This window comes from Salvelinus fontinalis, chromosome 7, assembly GCF_029448725.1.
Source record: "Salvelinus fontinalis isolate EN_2023a chromosome 7, ASM2944872v1, whole genome shotgun sequence".
In the NCBI taxonomy this organism is placed as follows: domain Eukaryota; kingdom Metazoa; phylum Chordata; class Actinopteri; order Salmoniformes; family Salmonidae; genus Salvelinus; species Salvelinus fontinalis.
The window spans coordinates 52,472,596-52,488,837 of NC_074671.1; the positions used below are offsets into that span (position 1 = coordinate 52,472,596).

Below are 16,242 nucleotides of genomic sequence, written 5' to 3' on the forward strand. Positions count from 1 at the left end.
TTCCACACTCTCTATTCCGCCCTCTCTCCTCCTCTCTCGTTTCATATTATTTTTCCTCTTTCAAGGTGAAGAATTGTGAAATTGTGTGACTATATCCAAATTGTTTTAAGAACGTTCGGTGATAAAGGATGATGTGGATGATTTCGAGACCTTTAGAATGACCTGTGGACAAGACGACTAAGCAAAAAGATCTAGGGTCCCCTCTTTTGGTTCTATACTGTTATTACACCGTCAAACATTCATGCATCGTCGAAATCGGTGGTTACGTCGCCACTGGTAAAAGGTGTATAAGGGCACAAGCTGTTAACCAACCAAGTACACGAAACACCTTCTTTCACGTTTAATTCCACCATGGCATATTTAAGACGACACACAATACAAAAGCTGACATAAGGTCAAAACTTGGGCCTTATACATGTGTTTGTAGATTTTTTTGGAGTAAAAACTGTTATTTCATATGTTACAGTACTGAACAGACATAATAGTTATAAAAAATACATTTTTAAATCTTGGATGACAAGCTACAAAAAAATCATTGACAACCATAAAGCAATGTGGGGTATCAAATAATTTTCAAAGAGCATGGATCTATGGCATACTTGACTCCAAACACATTGGCATTCAGAATAGTGCTTAGAAACTGTTCAAAGCGCTTTTTATAGAAGTAAAGATGGGACGCGTTTTCGACAAGTACTGTCATTTTGTCGGACACTGCAAAGACATGTAAAAATGTGTGAATCCTTGTAAATAATTCCAATGTCTGTCACACTTCAAATTCCTCTGACATGCGGACGGATTGAAACAAACATAACCACCCAAACTACCATTTAGAAAGTGTGCAATATTTGCCAGCAAATATCCACAAAACTGGGAAATGATTGGAGACTACTAATGTATTTGGGAGCAAAAAGCAACAGGTAAGTTATAGAGGCAGACAGTGCATGTAATGACAAAAGCAAGAGACTTGTTTATTTTGTTGTTGAAAAGGAGGAATCAAAAAAGCTTTGTCAATTCCCAGAGTCCAGTAGAGTAAGTGCAAATATCTAGTAAAATCCCATATCAATCAGATAAATACAGTGAGAGGTAAAGCAATGAACCTGTCAGGCCAGCAATGAACTTGTCTTTTTAATCTGCTTCCAAAAATACTCCTATGCAGCCATAACCTTGACATCAACCACCTAATGGAATGAGGGAGATCATTGGAATGAATTATGTTGATATGAGCTTGTACCAGAAGCCATGCTGTAGCAACCATGGTGAAGTGAAATCCAAAAGCTAAAAGAACAATGTTAACTATGGAATGAGAGAAAGCAGATGAGACTTTATAGACGCCCAAAAAACATTTGATGACAAGAGAGTAAAGGAATTTTGGCACGTGGCACATTACTGTACTGATCGCAATAATAGTTTTCTTTTAGAACTCAACTTGGTTCAGTAAAGCTTTGACAGACGTTATCTTGTTAAAACCACACAACACAAACATTTAGACAGCCTGTAATTTCTTTTTTTTAGCTAGGTCGACATAGAATACATTAGAATGCTTATATACAAACTGTTGCAAAAACTATACTGTGGGCTCTGTTACTTGGTGATTGACATTGAATAAAACTCTGTTCGTACAAACTCGTACGATACTTACCGGGATATATTATCAGCAAGTAAATACTTTCTGAATATTTAGCAGCGATCACTAATATATGTGATGACTTCAGTAAATAGATAAGGGTAGGATTGGTCATGTAAATTGACTGTAGCTTATCAATTGTTGTCATAAACGTTAAACCTTCCTGTCTTCAAAAGTCACCTCTACATATTACGTTCAGCTCAATTTAAACTGGGGCCGTATCGAAATGTGGACATGCAGTAATAACTGTGAATCAAATTGATCAACTTGACGTTTGAGGTATGTCTTGCTGACAGTTCCTTTTGATCCTCTCAAACAGCTCAGAGAAAGTATTTAATAACAAGCAAAAGGGCCCCCAGGATACAACATCAATCCCGGATCAATACATAGCAAACAGGAAACACTAGTGACTCCGTACCAAGTCCGTAGTATAGGCAGCAGCTGCACATGTAAACAACCCCATGGCGTCCATGTTTGGGGGGGAAGGACGGAGGGGAGGACAGAGGGGAGGGATGGCTAACACTACCCCACGGTCCTATGGTCCAGCTTACACCAGTGTCTCTGGGAGTGTGTCTGCGTTTTCCGAGGACAAGAGTTGCCAGATCTGCCATCTGTCCCTCTGCCAGTCCTGCCACTCCTGGCTCATGGGTACCATGCTGTACGTGGTGGGGGAGGCTGAGTTCTGTGGCACCGTTGGCCTCCCACCCTGCAGGGGGTGCTGGTGAAGGGATGCTGCGGGGGAGGGAGAGACAGGCTGGGCTGGTTTAGAGGCAGCAGGGGAGAGCCTGGAGGACGAGCCGCTGTACGGGGGAGGTGGAGGACGCCCTGAGAGGGCGGGACCCGAGTGGGCATAGTTAGGGCTGGGGATAGCCTGGTGTCCAATGCCCTGGGGGAGGTCCTCCGCGCTGCTGGCTGCTGATTGGCTGTCGGGGTGCGGATGGGGTGGAGTCAAAGGGTTGAGGCTCAGCAGGAGGCGCGGCCGTCCCGCCTCGCCATGAGGGCTGCTGCAGACCCGTGTCACAGGGGGGTGGGGCCTGCACTCGGCCACGCCCAGCGAGGTCTGTGTCCGTCGTACCACCTGCCTGGCATCGCCTTGGAGACAGTCAAGTCCTTCCTGGGAGCTGCGTGAGCTGCCCTCTGACATGTTGCTATGGGAACCTGGAGATACAAATGTCAATGGGAAAAGTCCGAAAATGAAGATAAGTAAAAGTCCAAAAATGTGATTGTTACATTTCAACAGCTTACCTGCATAAGGCTGGTCCTTCAGCCCTGGTTTCAGAGTGGAATGCCAGGCTCCCCAGATATTAGCATGCTCCTCTGACATAATGAACATGACCGTGTTTAGGGACCGTCATACTCATCATCATCATCATCATCATTATCAAGATTATAATCATCATCCTCATCATTATCAAGATTATAATCATCATCATCACCTCCACCACAATCATCGTCTTAATTATCACCACCACCACCACGATCATATCAACCACAGCTAAGTAAAACTGGACAGTAGCCCTCTTACCTTTTGAGACCCAGGGATTGGACCCATGGGGGTCCCGTGTCCGTCCTGCCACCTGCCTCACCAGGGTGTACTGTTCTGGGACATGAAAGAGCCTCTCTGACCCTGGGCTGGTCCCTCCCCCCAGGTGCTCAGACAGGATGGGGGAGTTGTTGTCATAGGGGGACAGCTCTCCACTGGAGACCTTGTTGGAGTCACTGGATGAGCGCCTCTCGCTCAGGGAGAAAGGATCCTCCGATCGCAACACGTCTGGACTCCTGTGGAGTGGAGGGAGGGATGGATAAGGGAGAGAAAAGGATGGGTAGAGAGAATCAAAAGATATTGCCATAGATAATGGGTTCTTCCCTTTCGCTCAACAGACGTGAACACCTGGCTAAGCGACTACTTTCCATGAGTACTCAAAATGTGTGACTGTGATATGTGCCATGGAACCAATGTACTCACTGTGATGCCTTTCTCCTGAGCAGATAGTCTACCACATCAGGATCAGTCTCCAGTAAACTCATTAGGACCTCATTCTGCAGGTCCGGTGGAACCTACACACAGATAACCACAGACATAACCAAACATGTACAAAAAATGGTTTATGTATGTAATGGCATATGATCGAGCACTAGGGAGTGCTATTGTCCAAGCCAACCTCATGGTGAAAGTGAGTCTAACTTTTTCCATCTTCACGTTTAGTGATCACGAGCCAATCAATACATGAACACATAGTATAACATTGAATACTATTAAATACCAGTCTATGGATCCATGTTTAGCAGTGTAGGGCAACTGGTGGCCCACGGGCTACACCCTTTTGTAGGTTCGTGGACCAATTTCACACCAAAAAACAAACAAAAATACTTTTTGGGGGGAGGGAAGAATAATAGAATAGATAAGGTGCAATTTCGAAACTTGGTTGTCCATCAACAATCAGTGTTTTTTCTAGATTGATAAGTCAGTCTAGCGGCCAGATATCTAAACTTATCATAAGTATGGTTGAAATACTAACCGGGTTAGTGCTCATTGATGATCAGTTATCATATTAAAAACTGCAAACATTTCCCTCCATCCTATGGAAAAATATGTAGAATTGCAGGAAATTAGCTGTAAAACTGCACATTTTTCTCTCCGCCCCATGGCAAAATTAGTAGAATTACATTTTGTTGTTGCCCCCATCAAAGTTTCCCATTCCTGATGTATAGTGTCTGGGCAATGGGCAATAAAATACAAGGGTAATAAAATAAGTGATTTGGCAATGAAGCGCGACAGTCCAAACACATCCAACTAAAGAGCTACAAACATCTTTATTGGTTTACGTCAGGACCTTCAGCAAACAACCCAGCCCAGTTGAAAAACACGAGGGATAACATTTCAGAACCTAACAAGACCTCTTTCCAGCGTCCCGCCACTACCCTGAATTCCACGATCCGAGGGGAAAACCACCTCTGCAAAGTTCAACGAATACGACTTCTGTTCAGGGAAATGGCGGGGGTGGTGTCGGAACAATCAGTGCAAGGGATTGGCCCATAAGTCCCTCTGGCACCGTCTCAAAAGCCTGTGATCTGTAGTGGTCCGGAACTGGGCCCTAAGGCCTTTAATCAGGTCCAGGATCAGCTCTAACAGCACTAACAAAGGCCCACAGAGCTTTGTTTTCATTCTATAAGACAGAGCCATTGTCTGGTAAATCCTGGAGATTCTCTAACTTAAACACAGGCTCTGTCCCATATGGCACTGTATTCCCTATGAGCCCTGGTCAAAGGTAGTGCACTATATAGGGTACAGGGTGCCCTTTGGGATGAAGATATTTTACTGAGTGGCACTGCGAGGGAGGGAGGGAGGGAGGGAGGGAGGGAGGGAGGGAGGGAGGGAGGGAGGGAGGGAGGGAGGGAGGGGAGAAAGAGGACAGGCAGAGGTAATGGAAATTGAATGGATGTATATGGACCCAGGACATAGAGAGTTCATCAAATGTGTCAGTGCTAAGCCCATGTATTTGACATGGTAACTACATAAACAGATTGAGTTTGCACAATGTAGGTTATGTAGTTGTTACAAATTCTCTACAACTGCGTCACCTCACCTGTGTACAGTGTATACAATGAACTCACAAGGGAGTCTTACTTACTGGCCAATCTAAAGTGATAATTAATTGTAGCTGGCTATTACGAATACATTACTGTAAAAAAAAACAGTACCTGCCTGTCCAATTACCATACAAGTGCAAGGTTGTATTATAAAGAGGGACTAAACAGGAGAGTGGGTAGGATATCAACACACACACACACACACACACACACACACACACACACACACACACACACACACACACACACACACACACACACACATAGTATCTTTATTCAAACACACACATATGTGCGCAGGCACGCACACACAAGGAACCGCCCACACACCATGAAGAGGGAGTGGAAGGTTGCGATCATCCTCTGGAGAACAGCGATAACAGCGGTGCTCTCCTCCGCGCGGGCCGAACTCTGCACACTGAACTCCTTGTCTGAACTCTTCTGCTTGTGAAGGAGGTTGGGACCAAAGATGGTGGCCAGGTTCAGAGAGGTCATCTTGTTCCCCGTCACCTGGAGGAGATGAGGACATAGGAATAACAATAATGCCAGCTGCTTATCAAACAGTTATATCTAAACCACTGACAGTACAGGGAGTGCATTCAGTTTTAGTGTGTCCTGTAGGGGATTCCTGCATACAGTAGCATGGAATCACATACAGCAACACTAGACTAGGCAAACAAGTGCAATTGATTGTCATTAACAAAGAGACACACCATGGAAAACAGTTCCTTTTTCATTATACTTCCTGTTTGAAAAAAAAGTATTTGACCAGATATAGCAATATATTGACCTCATAGAATACCATATTAACCTCATAGACTACTATATTGGCCTCCTAGACTACTATATTGACCTCATAGAATACCATATTGACCTCATAGACTACTATATTGACCACATAGACTACTATATTGACCTCATAGACTACTATATTGACCTCATAGAATACCATATTAACCTCATAGACTACTATATTGACCTCATAGACTACTATATTGACCTCATAGAATACCATATTGACCTCATAGAATACTATATTGACCTCATAGAATACTATATTGACCTCATAGACTACTATATTGACCTCATAGACTACTATATTGACCTCATAGACTACTATATTGACCTCATAGAATACTATATTGACCTCATAGAATACTATATTGACCTCATAGAATACTATACTGACCTAATAGAATACCATATTGACCTCATAGACTACTATATTGACCTCATAGACTACTATATTGACCTCATAGAATACTATATTGAGTTTCCTTTTATTTTCATTGAGTGCTTCAGGAAAATAATTAGCTAAACAGATTGGACAACTACAATGAAGAACAAGAGACCAAATCAGTCACTGTGCGTCAGAGGGACACAATGACATGACAATGTGTTGATTGCGCGTTCCTGAGAGCTTGTGCCCCTAGTCTCAGTGCGTGTCAGGGAGGGAGGAAGCTATACTGTTGAAACGGCAGCTTGACGCCGGTTACACACCTATCCAATCCTCTCAGATCTAGTTTCTAGGGAGGTCTAGGGGGTAGGGGCTTGTGGTTGTTTTGGGAATCATGGGGAGTGGTGGGGGTAACGGAAGGGGTCTTTGCCTCACCTCCTGTCCGTCTTTGTCCTGGCTGTCGTGGGCGTGGTTGGCCACGGTAGAGAGGAACTGCAGGAGGCGGTGCAGGGTGTCGCTGTTACAGGCTGGCAGCAGGTAAACCAGGAGCTGGGTGGCACTCCGCTGCTCCTCACAGTCCAGCACTACAGAGGAACAGGACAGAGATCAGGGGTTAGAGGTTAAAGGTTAGGGTGTCGCTGTTACAGGCTGGCAGCAGGTAAACCAGGAGCTGGGTGGCACTCTGCTGCTCCTCACAGTCCAGCACTACAGAGGAACAGGACAGGGATCAGGGGTTAGAGGTTAGAGGTTAGGGTGTCGCTGTTACATGCTGGCAGCAGGTAAACCAGGAGCTGGGTGGCACTCTGCTGCTCCTCACAGTCCAGCACTACAGAGGAACAGGACAGGGGTCAGGGGTTAGAGGTTAGGGGTTAAGAGTGAGGATTCGGTCTAAATCATTATAAATATGTCACACTCTCACATACACATAGCCAAATATGTAGACAACGACAATCACATACACAACATTTGGCACAATGTGTGCACTCTGGTAGGCTAAAGCCCAACATTTACAGAGCATACAGCATGTCTGTGTGTCATTGACTCAAGTATACACTCTTAAGTGTGGGTTTAGTGCAATCTGAGGGTGTGTCCTACTGAAAGAGGCCAACCAAGGTGATTGGGCCTAGGGAAAAGAGTGAGTCTACTACTGCACACACAGAGAGTAGTATTCATAAGTAGTGAAGTTGATGTTTCCTCACACATGGTGTTGATGAAGGCAGTGTAGAGCTCCTTGGTGAGGAGAGGGTCAGGCATGTCTCTGAGGAACTCTTTGAGCAGCGCGGCCACGTCATGGACACTGTGCTCCTCATCCAACTGGACGTCCACTCCCCGGTCAAACTCCTCCCTCAGCTAAGAGACAGAGTAAAACAGAACATGAGATATACTGTGTAGTCCACATACTTTACTGCTTATAGCGACTACAGTTAGAAAGTGAACTCAGAGAAACACTCAAACATATTCACATAAATACATTCCACACACATTACGGGGACACGCAGATACACAGATATACACAGACATACACAGGTATGCACACACCAGGTGTGACCTTGGTGGTGAAAACATTCTCACAGGTAGTCCTGGTCCAACCGGTTCTGTTCCCATACTGTATCAACCTGCTACCTCCACAATCTGACCCCTAGCATTACTCAGGATTGAAATGGGTCCACTTAGTCCAGTAAGATAAGCATTATAACCAAGTATTGTATTTGATTAAGCATTATAGCGAAGTTTGATTATAGCTTGTGTTTTATATTTTTTTTAAACTTTGTAACAGATCTAAATGTTGGCAGGAAGTAGCCTACTAATATAGGTACTTCCTGAAGTGAGAGATGGTTGAGATTTAAGTAACTTTGAAAATACGATCTCTAAGTGATGTCGATGATTTAGTCTGTAAACTGTCTCACGTGGTGACATTTTGATTCAACGCGCTGATAGCATTGTATTCCGTCAGACGATGAGATGTTGAAAATAAAAAGAAATTCCCCATCATAGAACGGAAACAACACCATTTAAGACTGAGACTGAAACTGGCTGGCACCAGTGCTTGTTTTTGCTGACTTGAATGAAAGATTGAGATCTGCCATTGTGAGCGTTGCATATGAGCTACGCAAACAGAGAACACGAGAAGTCCAAACTCGGAGAACACAACTCAGAAAACACTCAAATCTCCTTTAAACAAAGACATTGTCCAAAAACAACACTAAAACGAATGGAGTTTTCTGTCACAATAACCAAAAGCAAATGTTCAACTGACATAAAAAAAAAGGAGGGAAAATTAATAGCGAGCAAAAAAAGACTACAGAGTGAAACCACACTAGGACGATATAGGCAAAACATACCTGTCCATGTAATCTGATTCATTATGATATAAAAGGCTAATCTGATCCTAGATCAGCACTGGGATGGAAATTGAATACAGGCCCTGGGATGGAAATGAATGCTAAAAGCCCTGCTTGAATTACAAATATGGTATTAAGGCTCGACTGCGTCCCTTTGTAGAGCAGGGCCACGACTACAGAAGAGCCTGGCTCTTCAGCCGGGGACAAGTTAATTCGCTCTGCTTCCTTTAATGACATACGCTGAACTAATGCTAAGTGGGTGTGTATTCTCCGAAGCGGCGGCAATATCAAAACCAACGCATGAATATAAATATATTCTGTCAATATATCTGAATTTGAATAGCTTCTATCTATATCACAGTATGCAGAAATATAATGTAATTAGCATGGGCCCCTGTAAAAAAAAAAGAGTACTTATAAAACCATATAGTCAACCAGAACAGTCAATTAATAAAATGTGTAGTTAATGACAATCGATGCTTCAACTAAGTTAACAATACAAGATCACCTACTAATTAGATTAATTAAGTTATAAGGTGTCGCCGACCACTCACGGTGAGCTGAAACAACAGCTTTGTGCAGCAATGTGTGAGAAGTATCAAAAAGGGCCTCTCCCAGATTCTCACCTGCCTCACTCTCTTCTTGGAGCTCCCCACTCGGAATATCCCCACCGTCTGTAGCCCTGTCAGAAGAAACAGCGGAGGACATAAGTGAGCATCATCCTCCACTGGCCAAAGAAACACTCAAGCCGAATGATCACAGATGGAAGAGACGTGAAGACGTAGCCGCCATAAGCCTCCTTTCAACACAGACATCATGAACCATCAAACCTAAACCAGTGCTACTGTGGCCCATTCACGCATTAGAGAACTTTAGCGCCTAATGCTCAGTCCAGCAAGTGAGGATTTAAAGACTGCGGGATAGCGGGGGGGGGGGATGAGCCCAGGGGTCGACGTTGAGAAGGATTGCAAAGTCGGTTCACTGAGTGTCAGGAATGAATGGCCAGACACTGCTGCCTTGTTTCTACATCATCTTGGTTGGGCAGTGCAGGGCGAGGTAAAGATGTGGGGTTGGTTGGGCAGTGTACGGCGGGGTAAAGATGAGGGACTGGTTGGGCAGTGCAGGGTGGGGTAAAGTTGCGGGGCTGTTTGGGCAGTGCAGGGCGAGGTAAAGATGTGGGGCTGGTTGGACTGTGCAGGGCGGGGTAAAGATGTGGGGCTGGTTGGACTGTGTAGGGCGGGGTAAAGATGTGGGGCTGGTTGGACAGTGCAGGGCGGGGCGGGGTAAAGATGTGGGGCTGGTTGGACAGTGCAGGGCGGGGTAAAGATGTGGGGCTGGTTGGACAGTGCAGGGCGGGGCGGGGTAAAGATGTGGGGCTGGTTGGACAGTGCAGGGCGGGGTAAAGATGTGGGGCTGGTTGGACAGTGCAGGGCAGGGTAAAGATGTGGGGCTGGCTGGGCAGTGCAGGGCGGGGTAAAGATGTGGGGCTGGCTGGGCAGTGCAGGGCGGGGTAAAGATGTGGGGCTGGTTGGACAGTGCAGGGCGAGGTAAAGATGTGGGTCTGGTTGGGCAGTGCAGGGCGGGGTAAAGATGTGGGGCTGGTTGGACAGTGCAGGGCGGGGTAAAGATGTGGGGCTGGTTGGACAGTGCAGGGCGGGGTAAAGATGTGGGGCTGGTTGGACTGTGCAGGGCGCGGTAAAGATGTGGGGCTGGTTGGACAGTGCAGGGTAAAGATGTGGGGCTGGTTGGGCAGGGCGGGGTAAAGATGTGGGGCTGGTTGGACAGTGCAGGGCGGGGTAAAGATGTGGGGCTGGTTGGACAGTGCAGGGCGGGGTAAAGATGTGGGGCTGGTTGGGCAGTGCAGGGCGGGGTAAAGATGTGGGGCTGGTTGGGCAGGGCGGGGTAAAGATGTGGGGCTGGTTGGGTAGTGCAGGGTAAAGATGTGGGGCTGGTTGGGCAGTGCAGGGCGGGGTAAAGATGTGGGGCTGGTTGGGCAGTGCAGGGTAAAGATGTGGGGCTGGTTGGGCAGTGCAGGGCGGGGTAAAGATGTGGGGCTGGTTGGGCAGTGCAGGGTAAAGATGTGGGGCTGGTTGGGCAGTGCAGGGCGGGGTAAAGATGTGGGGCTGGTTGGGCAGTGCAGGGTAAAGATGTGGGGCTGGTTGGGCAGTGCAGGGCGGGGTAAAGATGTGGGGCTGGTTGGGCAGTGCAGGGCGGGGTAAAGATGTGTGGCTGGTTGGGCAGTGCAGGGCGAGGTAAAGATGTGGGGCTGGTTGGGCAGTGCAGGGCGGGGTTAAGATGTGGGGCTGGTTGGGCAGTGCAGGGCGAGGTAAAGATGTGGGGCTGGTTGGGCAGTGCAGGGCGAGGTAAAGATGTGGGGCTGGTTGGGCAGTGCAGGGCGGGGTAAAGATGTGGGGCTGGTTGGGCAGTGCAGGGCGGGGTAAAGATGTGGGGCTGGTTGGGCAGTGCAGGGCGGGGTAAAGATGTGGGGCTGGTTGGGCAGTGCAGGGCGGGGTTAAGACGTGGGGCTGGAAACTCCAACAGACTGCACCCTGTAGGGTCAGATCGGGTAAGTGATCCCTGACAAAGACCAGGATTTTGACCACATTAATAGAGCCGTGTCCAGCACATAGGAAACGTTTTGAAACATGGAGGTGCTACCTGTGCTCGTTTTTGTTTTCCGTTGCAAAACCTTTTGCTATATTGTGCCCTACTGAACAGGCCCCAGGTGTGGTCAGTGAGAGGGGCTGTGTTCATTCGTACCATGCTTCTCCAGGTGCTGGCAGCAGCTGTCCACCAGGCGAGGCACCTGTCTGTAGATAGGGTTGAGGCTCAGCCTCTTGTCCCGGTGCTTCTCCTTCTTGCTGGGCGCTTCAGCGGGCAGAGAGAGCTGCAGCGCCTCCAACAGGCGGGATTGGTTATTGTCCAGGTCTGTGATGGAGTCCACCGACATGCCCCCCTGCAGACCACAATGAGAGCATTATCAAGCTGACGTCTACTTGAGGTCACAGACACAAACACAAACACACAACGATGGAGTGTGTGCATGGAGTTGGTACAGTAGGCGTGTGGGGGGAGACCCTCACCCTCCTGCGTGCCCGCGGGGCAGCCTCGGGCGTGTTGGGCGACGTGGACTCGTTAGCTGTCTCCGAGGTGGAGCTGAGGGAGGAGTTACTGCTGGACAGCTCCTTATTGGTGGACCTCTTGGTGGCAAACTGCAGGATGGACGACACCAGGTCCGACGGGTCCTTATGCTCCTCCCTGTGAGGAGGGTCCTGACGCAGGCCGTCCTGGCGCTGCCTGTGGGTCCGGTCGTTGGCGATTACCTGGGACAGGGCCATACCGAAGGCCTGGGGGATGCATTCTGGAAGGGGAGAGAGAGAGAGGAATGTAAATACCATATTCTCAGCGAGAGAGAGAGAGAGAGAGAGAGAGAGAGAGAGAGAAATGTAAATACCATATTCTCAGCGAGAGAGAGAGAGAGAGAGAGAGAGAGAGAGAGAGAGAGAGAGAGAGAGAGAGAGTGAGTGTATTTGGTCGTGTATGCATGAAAGATGTGTGCCGCCCTCCGTGTGAATGTGTTTGTGTGTGAACGATAGGGATCTTTAGATTACGATCGTTACTGTTTTGATTGTTCTGTGATTACTCATTGAATATTTGGACGCAGGTGTTTTTGCGCACGTATCCACGTATTCCACTACATCATATTTACTTTGAGACATTGACAGGCCCACAAGAGAAAATGGAGACATTCTTAACGTGAGATATACGAGTGAGAGAAAAAACATAACAAATGATGTTTTAAGGTTTCCTGATTCAGGGCCAAATCCTAACCGGAGAAATGCGTGTGTAGCTCAGACATTTGTGTAAATCATGCATTGATGTCAATGGGAGCTTGGCACGGAAATTCAAGTTACGTACTTGGATCTCCAGTGAGGAACTCAGCCCTTACCGTCTACCCAGCTTCTAGTGGACTAATGAAAAACAACAGTGAACTAATGAAAGATGGGTGGTATTTTGCTTTAACAAGATGTATCAATTCCCCTAACAGAGACAGGTCCCTGACAGTACACTCTTAGAAAAAAAGTGCAACCTAGAAGGGTTGTTTGGCTGTCCCCATAGCACAACCATTTGAAGAAACCTTTTTGGTTCCAGGTAGAACCTGCCTTTTTGTCAAAATGTTATTGACATAGCCTTGTTCTGGTCAACGTTCTCTACCTACAGTATATTGTACTCTAAATATCCCAATTCATGTTAAGTTCAAAAGAATATAAGACACAAATTGCTGACACACATGAGGGTTTGGAACTTCAAAGCCAATGATCTGAGAATCACCTTTTTGCAGATAGAACCTTATAGTCCCAAGCTCCCGATATATATAAACAATATTAACAATGTTATCATAGTGACTAAGAGACAACACAAGAGACATGACTGACATGTCTGAGACAGAGTGATAGAGAGGAAGGGAAGGAAGACAAGGGAGAAAAAATTAGAAATTCAATTCACACAACAGAAAGAGAAGGGATTAACGGAAATTCAATTCACACAACAGAAAGAGAAGGGATTAACGGAAATTCAATTCACACAACAGAAAGAGAAGGGATTAACGGAAATTCAATTCACACAACAGAAAGAGAAGGGATTAACGGAAATTCAATTCACACAACAGAAAGAGAAGGGATTAACGGAAATTCAATTCACACAACAGAAAGAGAAGGGATTAACGGAAATTCAATTCACACAACAGAAAGAGAAGGGATTAACGGAAATTCAATTCACACAACAGAAAGAGAAGGGATTAACGGAAATTCAATTCACACAACAGAAAGAGAAGGGATTAACGGAAATTCAATTCACACAACAGAAAGAGAAGGGATTAACGGAAATTCAATTCACACAACAGAAAGAGAAGGGATTAACGGAAATTCAATTCACACTAAAGAAAGAGAAGGGATTCATTAAAATTCAATTCACACAATGGAACGAGAAGGGATTCATTAAAATTCAATTCACACAATGGAACGAGAAGGGATTCATGGAAATTCAATTCACACAATGGAAAGAGAAGGGATTCATTGAAATTCAATTCACACAATGGAAAGAGAAGGGATTCATTGAAATTCAATTCACACAATGGAAAGAGAAGGGATTAGGCAACAACAACAAAAAATCTGTTTACAGAATTGGTTTATCGCAGCTCAGGATTATCAACATGAAACAAATCTCCAATTAAACATTTCAAGACCATCTGTGTTTCGACGAACACGCCAAAAAGAGATTACTACACATGCTTCGAATTAAACAGATTAAACTAAATCTCATAAAACGTCTCATCCAGCCTATATTATCCCATAAATAAGTCAACAAGGAACCATTTCTTAACAGTACGTCAGTTTAAGACTTCTCTGCACGTAAGCCCACCACATTAGCCAGGTGGTCTTTGATCCCAGTGAACAATAAAGCCTGCACAGCTACAAGTCATTTTTAGAACAGGCTCACGGCAGTCTCGTAAACTCAATTAACAGCGTCCGTGTGATCTGGCACTACTCTAGACCTGTTCTCATTCTCTGTCTAGGAGAGAAACTAAACTATTTTAGTTTGCGTACTCAAAATGAGCACACTAAAATCAACTAATGTTACAGCCTTTAGAGCAAGTGCGTCTCCAAACCAGAACCGAGAGAGATACAGAATACAGTAAATGTTAAGCCATGTTAGGTTCAACGTGGAAACCGTTGTTGACATTGGATGACAATCTATCTTCTGGGCCGCACAAACCCAAGGTCCACCCAATCACAAGACAAAGCCATCCCCCAGACAGACTTCTGTTTCAGTCCCCGAACACATTCTGTTGCTGCAGTGCGGTGGTAGAAGGCTACATCGTAAACAGATCCCTCTCAGGAGTGAGTTTGATGCAATGTGTACCCAAATGTAAGAAAGTTCATTTACTATGGTTGTCTAAACAGCTGAGAGAGAGGCTGCTCCAGAGGCCAGCATGGAATCACATCAACCCAATGGACCACAGCACATGCCACATCATCACATATGTCCAACTCTGGTGACAGACTGAGCCAGAGCTTTGAGACAACACAGGACAGCTGGGATAGAGAGAGGGGGAGAGAGAGGGATGGGGGAGGGAAGCAGAGAGAGATCGAGGGAGAGAGGGGTATGGAAGGAAGCAGGGAGAGAGGGAGGGAGGGAGAAAGAGGGATGGAAGCAGGGAGAGAGAGAGAGAGAGAGAGAGGGGGAGGGAGAGAGGGGGAGGGAGAGAGGGGGAGGGAGAGAGAGAGAGGGAGGGAGGGAGGGAAGTAGGGAGGGAGAGTAAGCGAGTAATCATGTACAAAACAACCATATACTGTATGCTAGGTGACACAGTCCACTCTCTCTACAACCACACACTTTGAGAATGTTTACTTAAACACACACATACACATGCAGGCATTCACACATAAATACATACACACACACCCTAATGACAAAGCATTTGGCAGCCTGCATGTTCACAGCCACTATGTTTCTAACCCAGTACCTCAAGGGAATGTTTCATCGACCGCCGACCTCTCCCACAGTGAGTTTACATGACATGAGAAACTGAGAATGGGACTGCTGCTGTGATGAATTATTTACATACAGTACCAGTCAAACGTTTGGACACACCTACTCATTCAAGGGTTTATCTTTTATATTTTCTACATTGTAGAATAATAGTGAAGACATCAAAACTATGAAATAAAACAAATGGAATCATGTAGTAACCAAAACAGTGTTAAACAAATCAAAATATATGTTCTAGATATAAGTAGCCACACTTTGCCTTGATGACAGCTTTGCACACTCTTGGCATTCTCTCAACCAGATTCATGAGGTAGTCACCTGGAATGCCTTTCGATTAACAGGTGTGCCTTGTTAAAAGTAAATTTGTGGGATTTCTTTCCTTCTTAATGCATTTGAGCCAATCAGTTGTGTTGTGACAAGGTAGGGGTGGTATACAGAAGATAGCCCTATTTGGTAAAAGACCAAGTCCATATTACGGCAAGAACAGCTAAGCAAAGAGAAACGACAGTCCATCATTACATTAAGACATGAAGGTCAGTCAATCCGGAAAATGTCGACAACTTTGAAAGTTTCTTCAAGCGCAGTTGCAAACCCATCAAGCGCTATGATGTAACTGGCTCTCGTGAGGACCGCCACAGGAAAGGAAGAACCAGAGTTACCTCTGCTGCAGAGTATAAGTTCATTAGAGTTACCAGCCTCAGAAATTGCAGCCCAAAGAAATGCTTCACAGAGTTCAAGTAACAGACACATCTCAACATTAACTTTTGAGAGGAGACTGGGTGAATCAGGCCTTCATGGTCAAATTGATGCAAAGAAACCACTACTAAAGGACACCAATAAGAAGAAGAAACTTGCTTGGGCCAAGAAACACGAGCAATAGACATCCCAGCTAGCACAGTGGATCTGGGCCGATTCCGGCTGAAAGTCGGGGGACTCGGTTGAGAGTCAGACTTGGC

The 16,242-nt window shown here is 45.8% G+C and overlaps 1 protein-coding gene across 3 annotated transcripts in view; it reads right to left on the bottom strand.

The window, feature by feature from the left end:
• Positions 1-325: 325 nt before the first annotated feature.
• Positions 326-16,242, bottom strand: part of LOC129859654 (rho GTPase-activating protein 6-like) — a 79,419-nt gene continuing 63,502 nt past the window's right edge. For 2 of the 3 annotated variants that reach the window (XM_055929697.1, XM_055929699.1), the window contains exons 4-13: positions 11,818-12,095; positions 11,495-11,690; positions 9,361-9,416; positions 7,592-7,742; positions 6,828-6,976; positions 5,546-5,725; positions 3,591-3,682; positions 3,150-3,403; positions 2,870-2,941; positions 326-2,782 (exon numbers count right to left, since the gene is read on the bottom strand). In XM_055929697.1, the coding sequence (XP_055785672.1) occupies positions 2,172-2,782; positions 2,870-2,941; positions 3,150-3,403; positions 3,591-3,682; positions 5,546-5,725; positions 6,828-6,976; positions 7,592-7,742; positions 9,361-9,416; positions 11,495-11,690; positions 11,818-12,095 (2,039 nt within the window). In that variant the 3' untranslated portion in view covers positions 326-2,171. The remainder of the gene's footprint in view (positions 2,783-2,869; positions 2,942-3,149; positions 3,404-3,590; positions 3,683-5,545; positions 5,726-6,827; positions 6,977-7,591; positions 7,743-9,360; positions 9,417-11,494; positions 11,691-11,817; positions 12,096-16,242) is intronic. The other variant, XM_055929698.1, reaches the window with a different exon arrangement.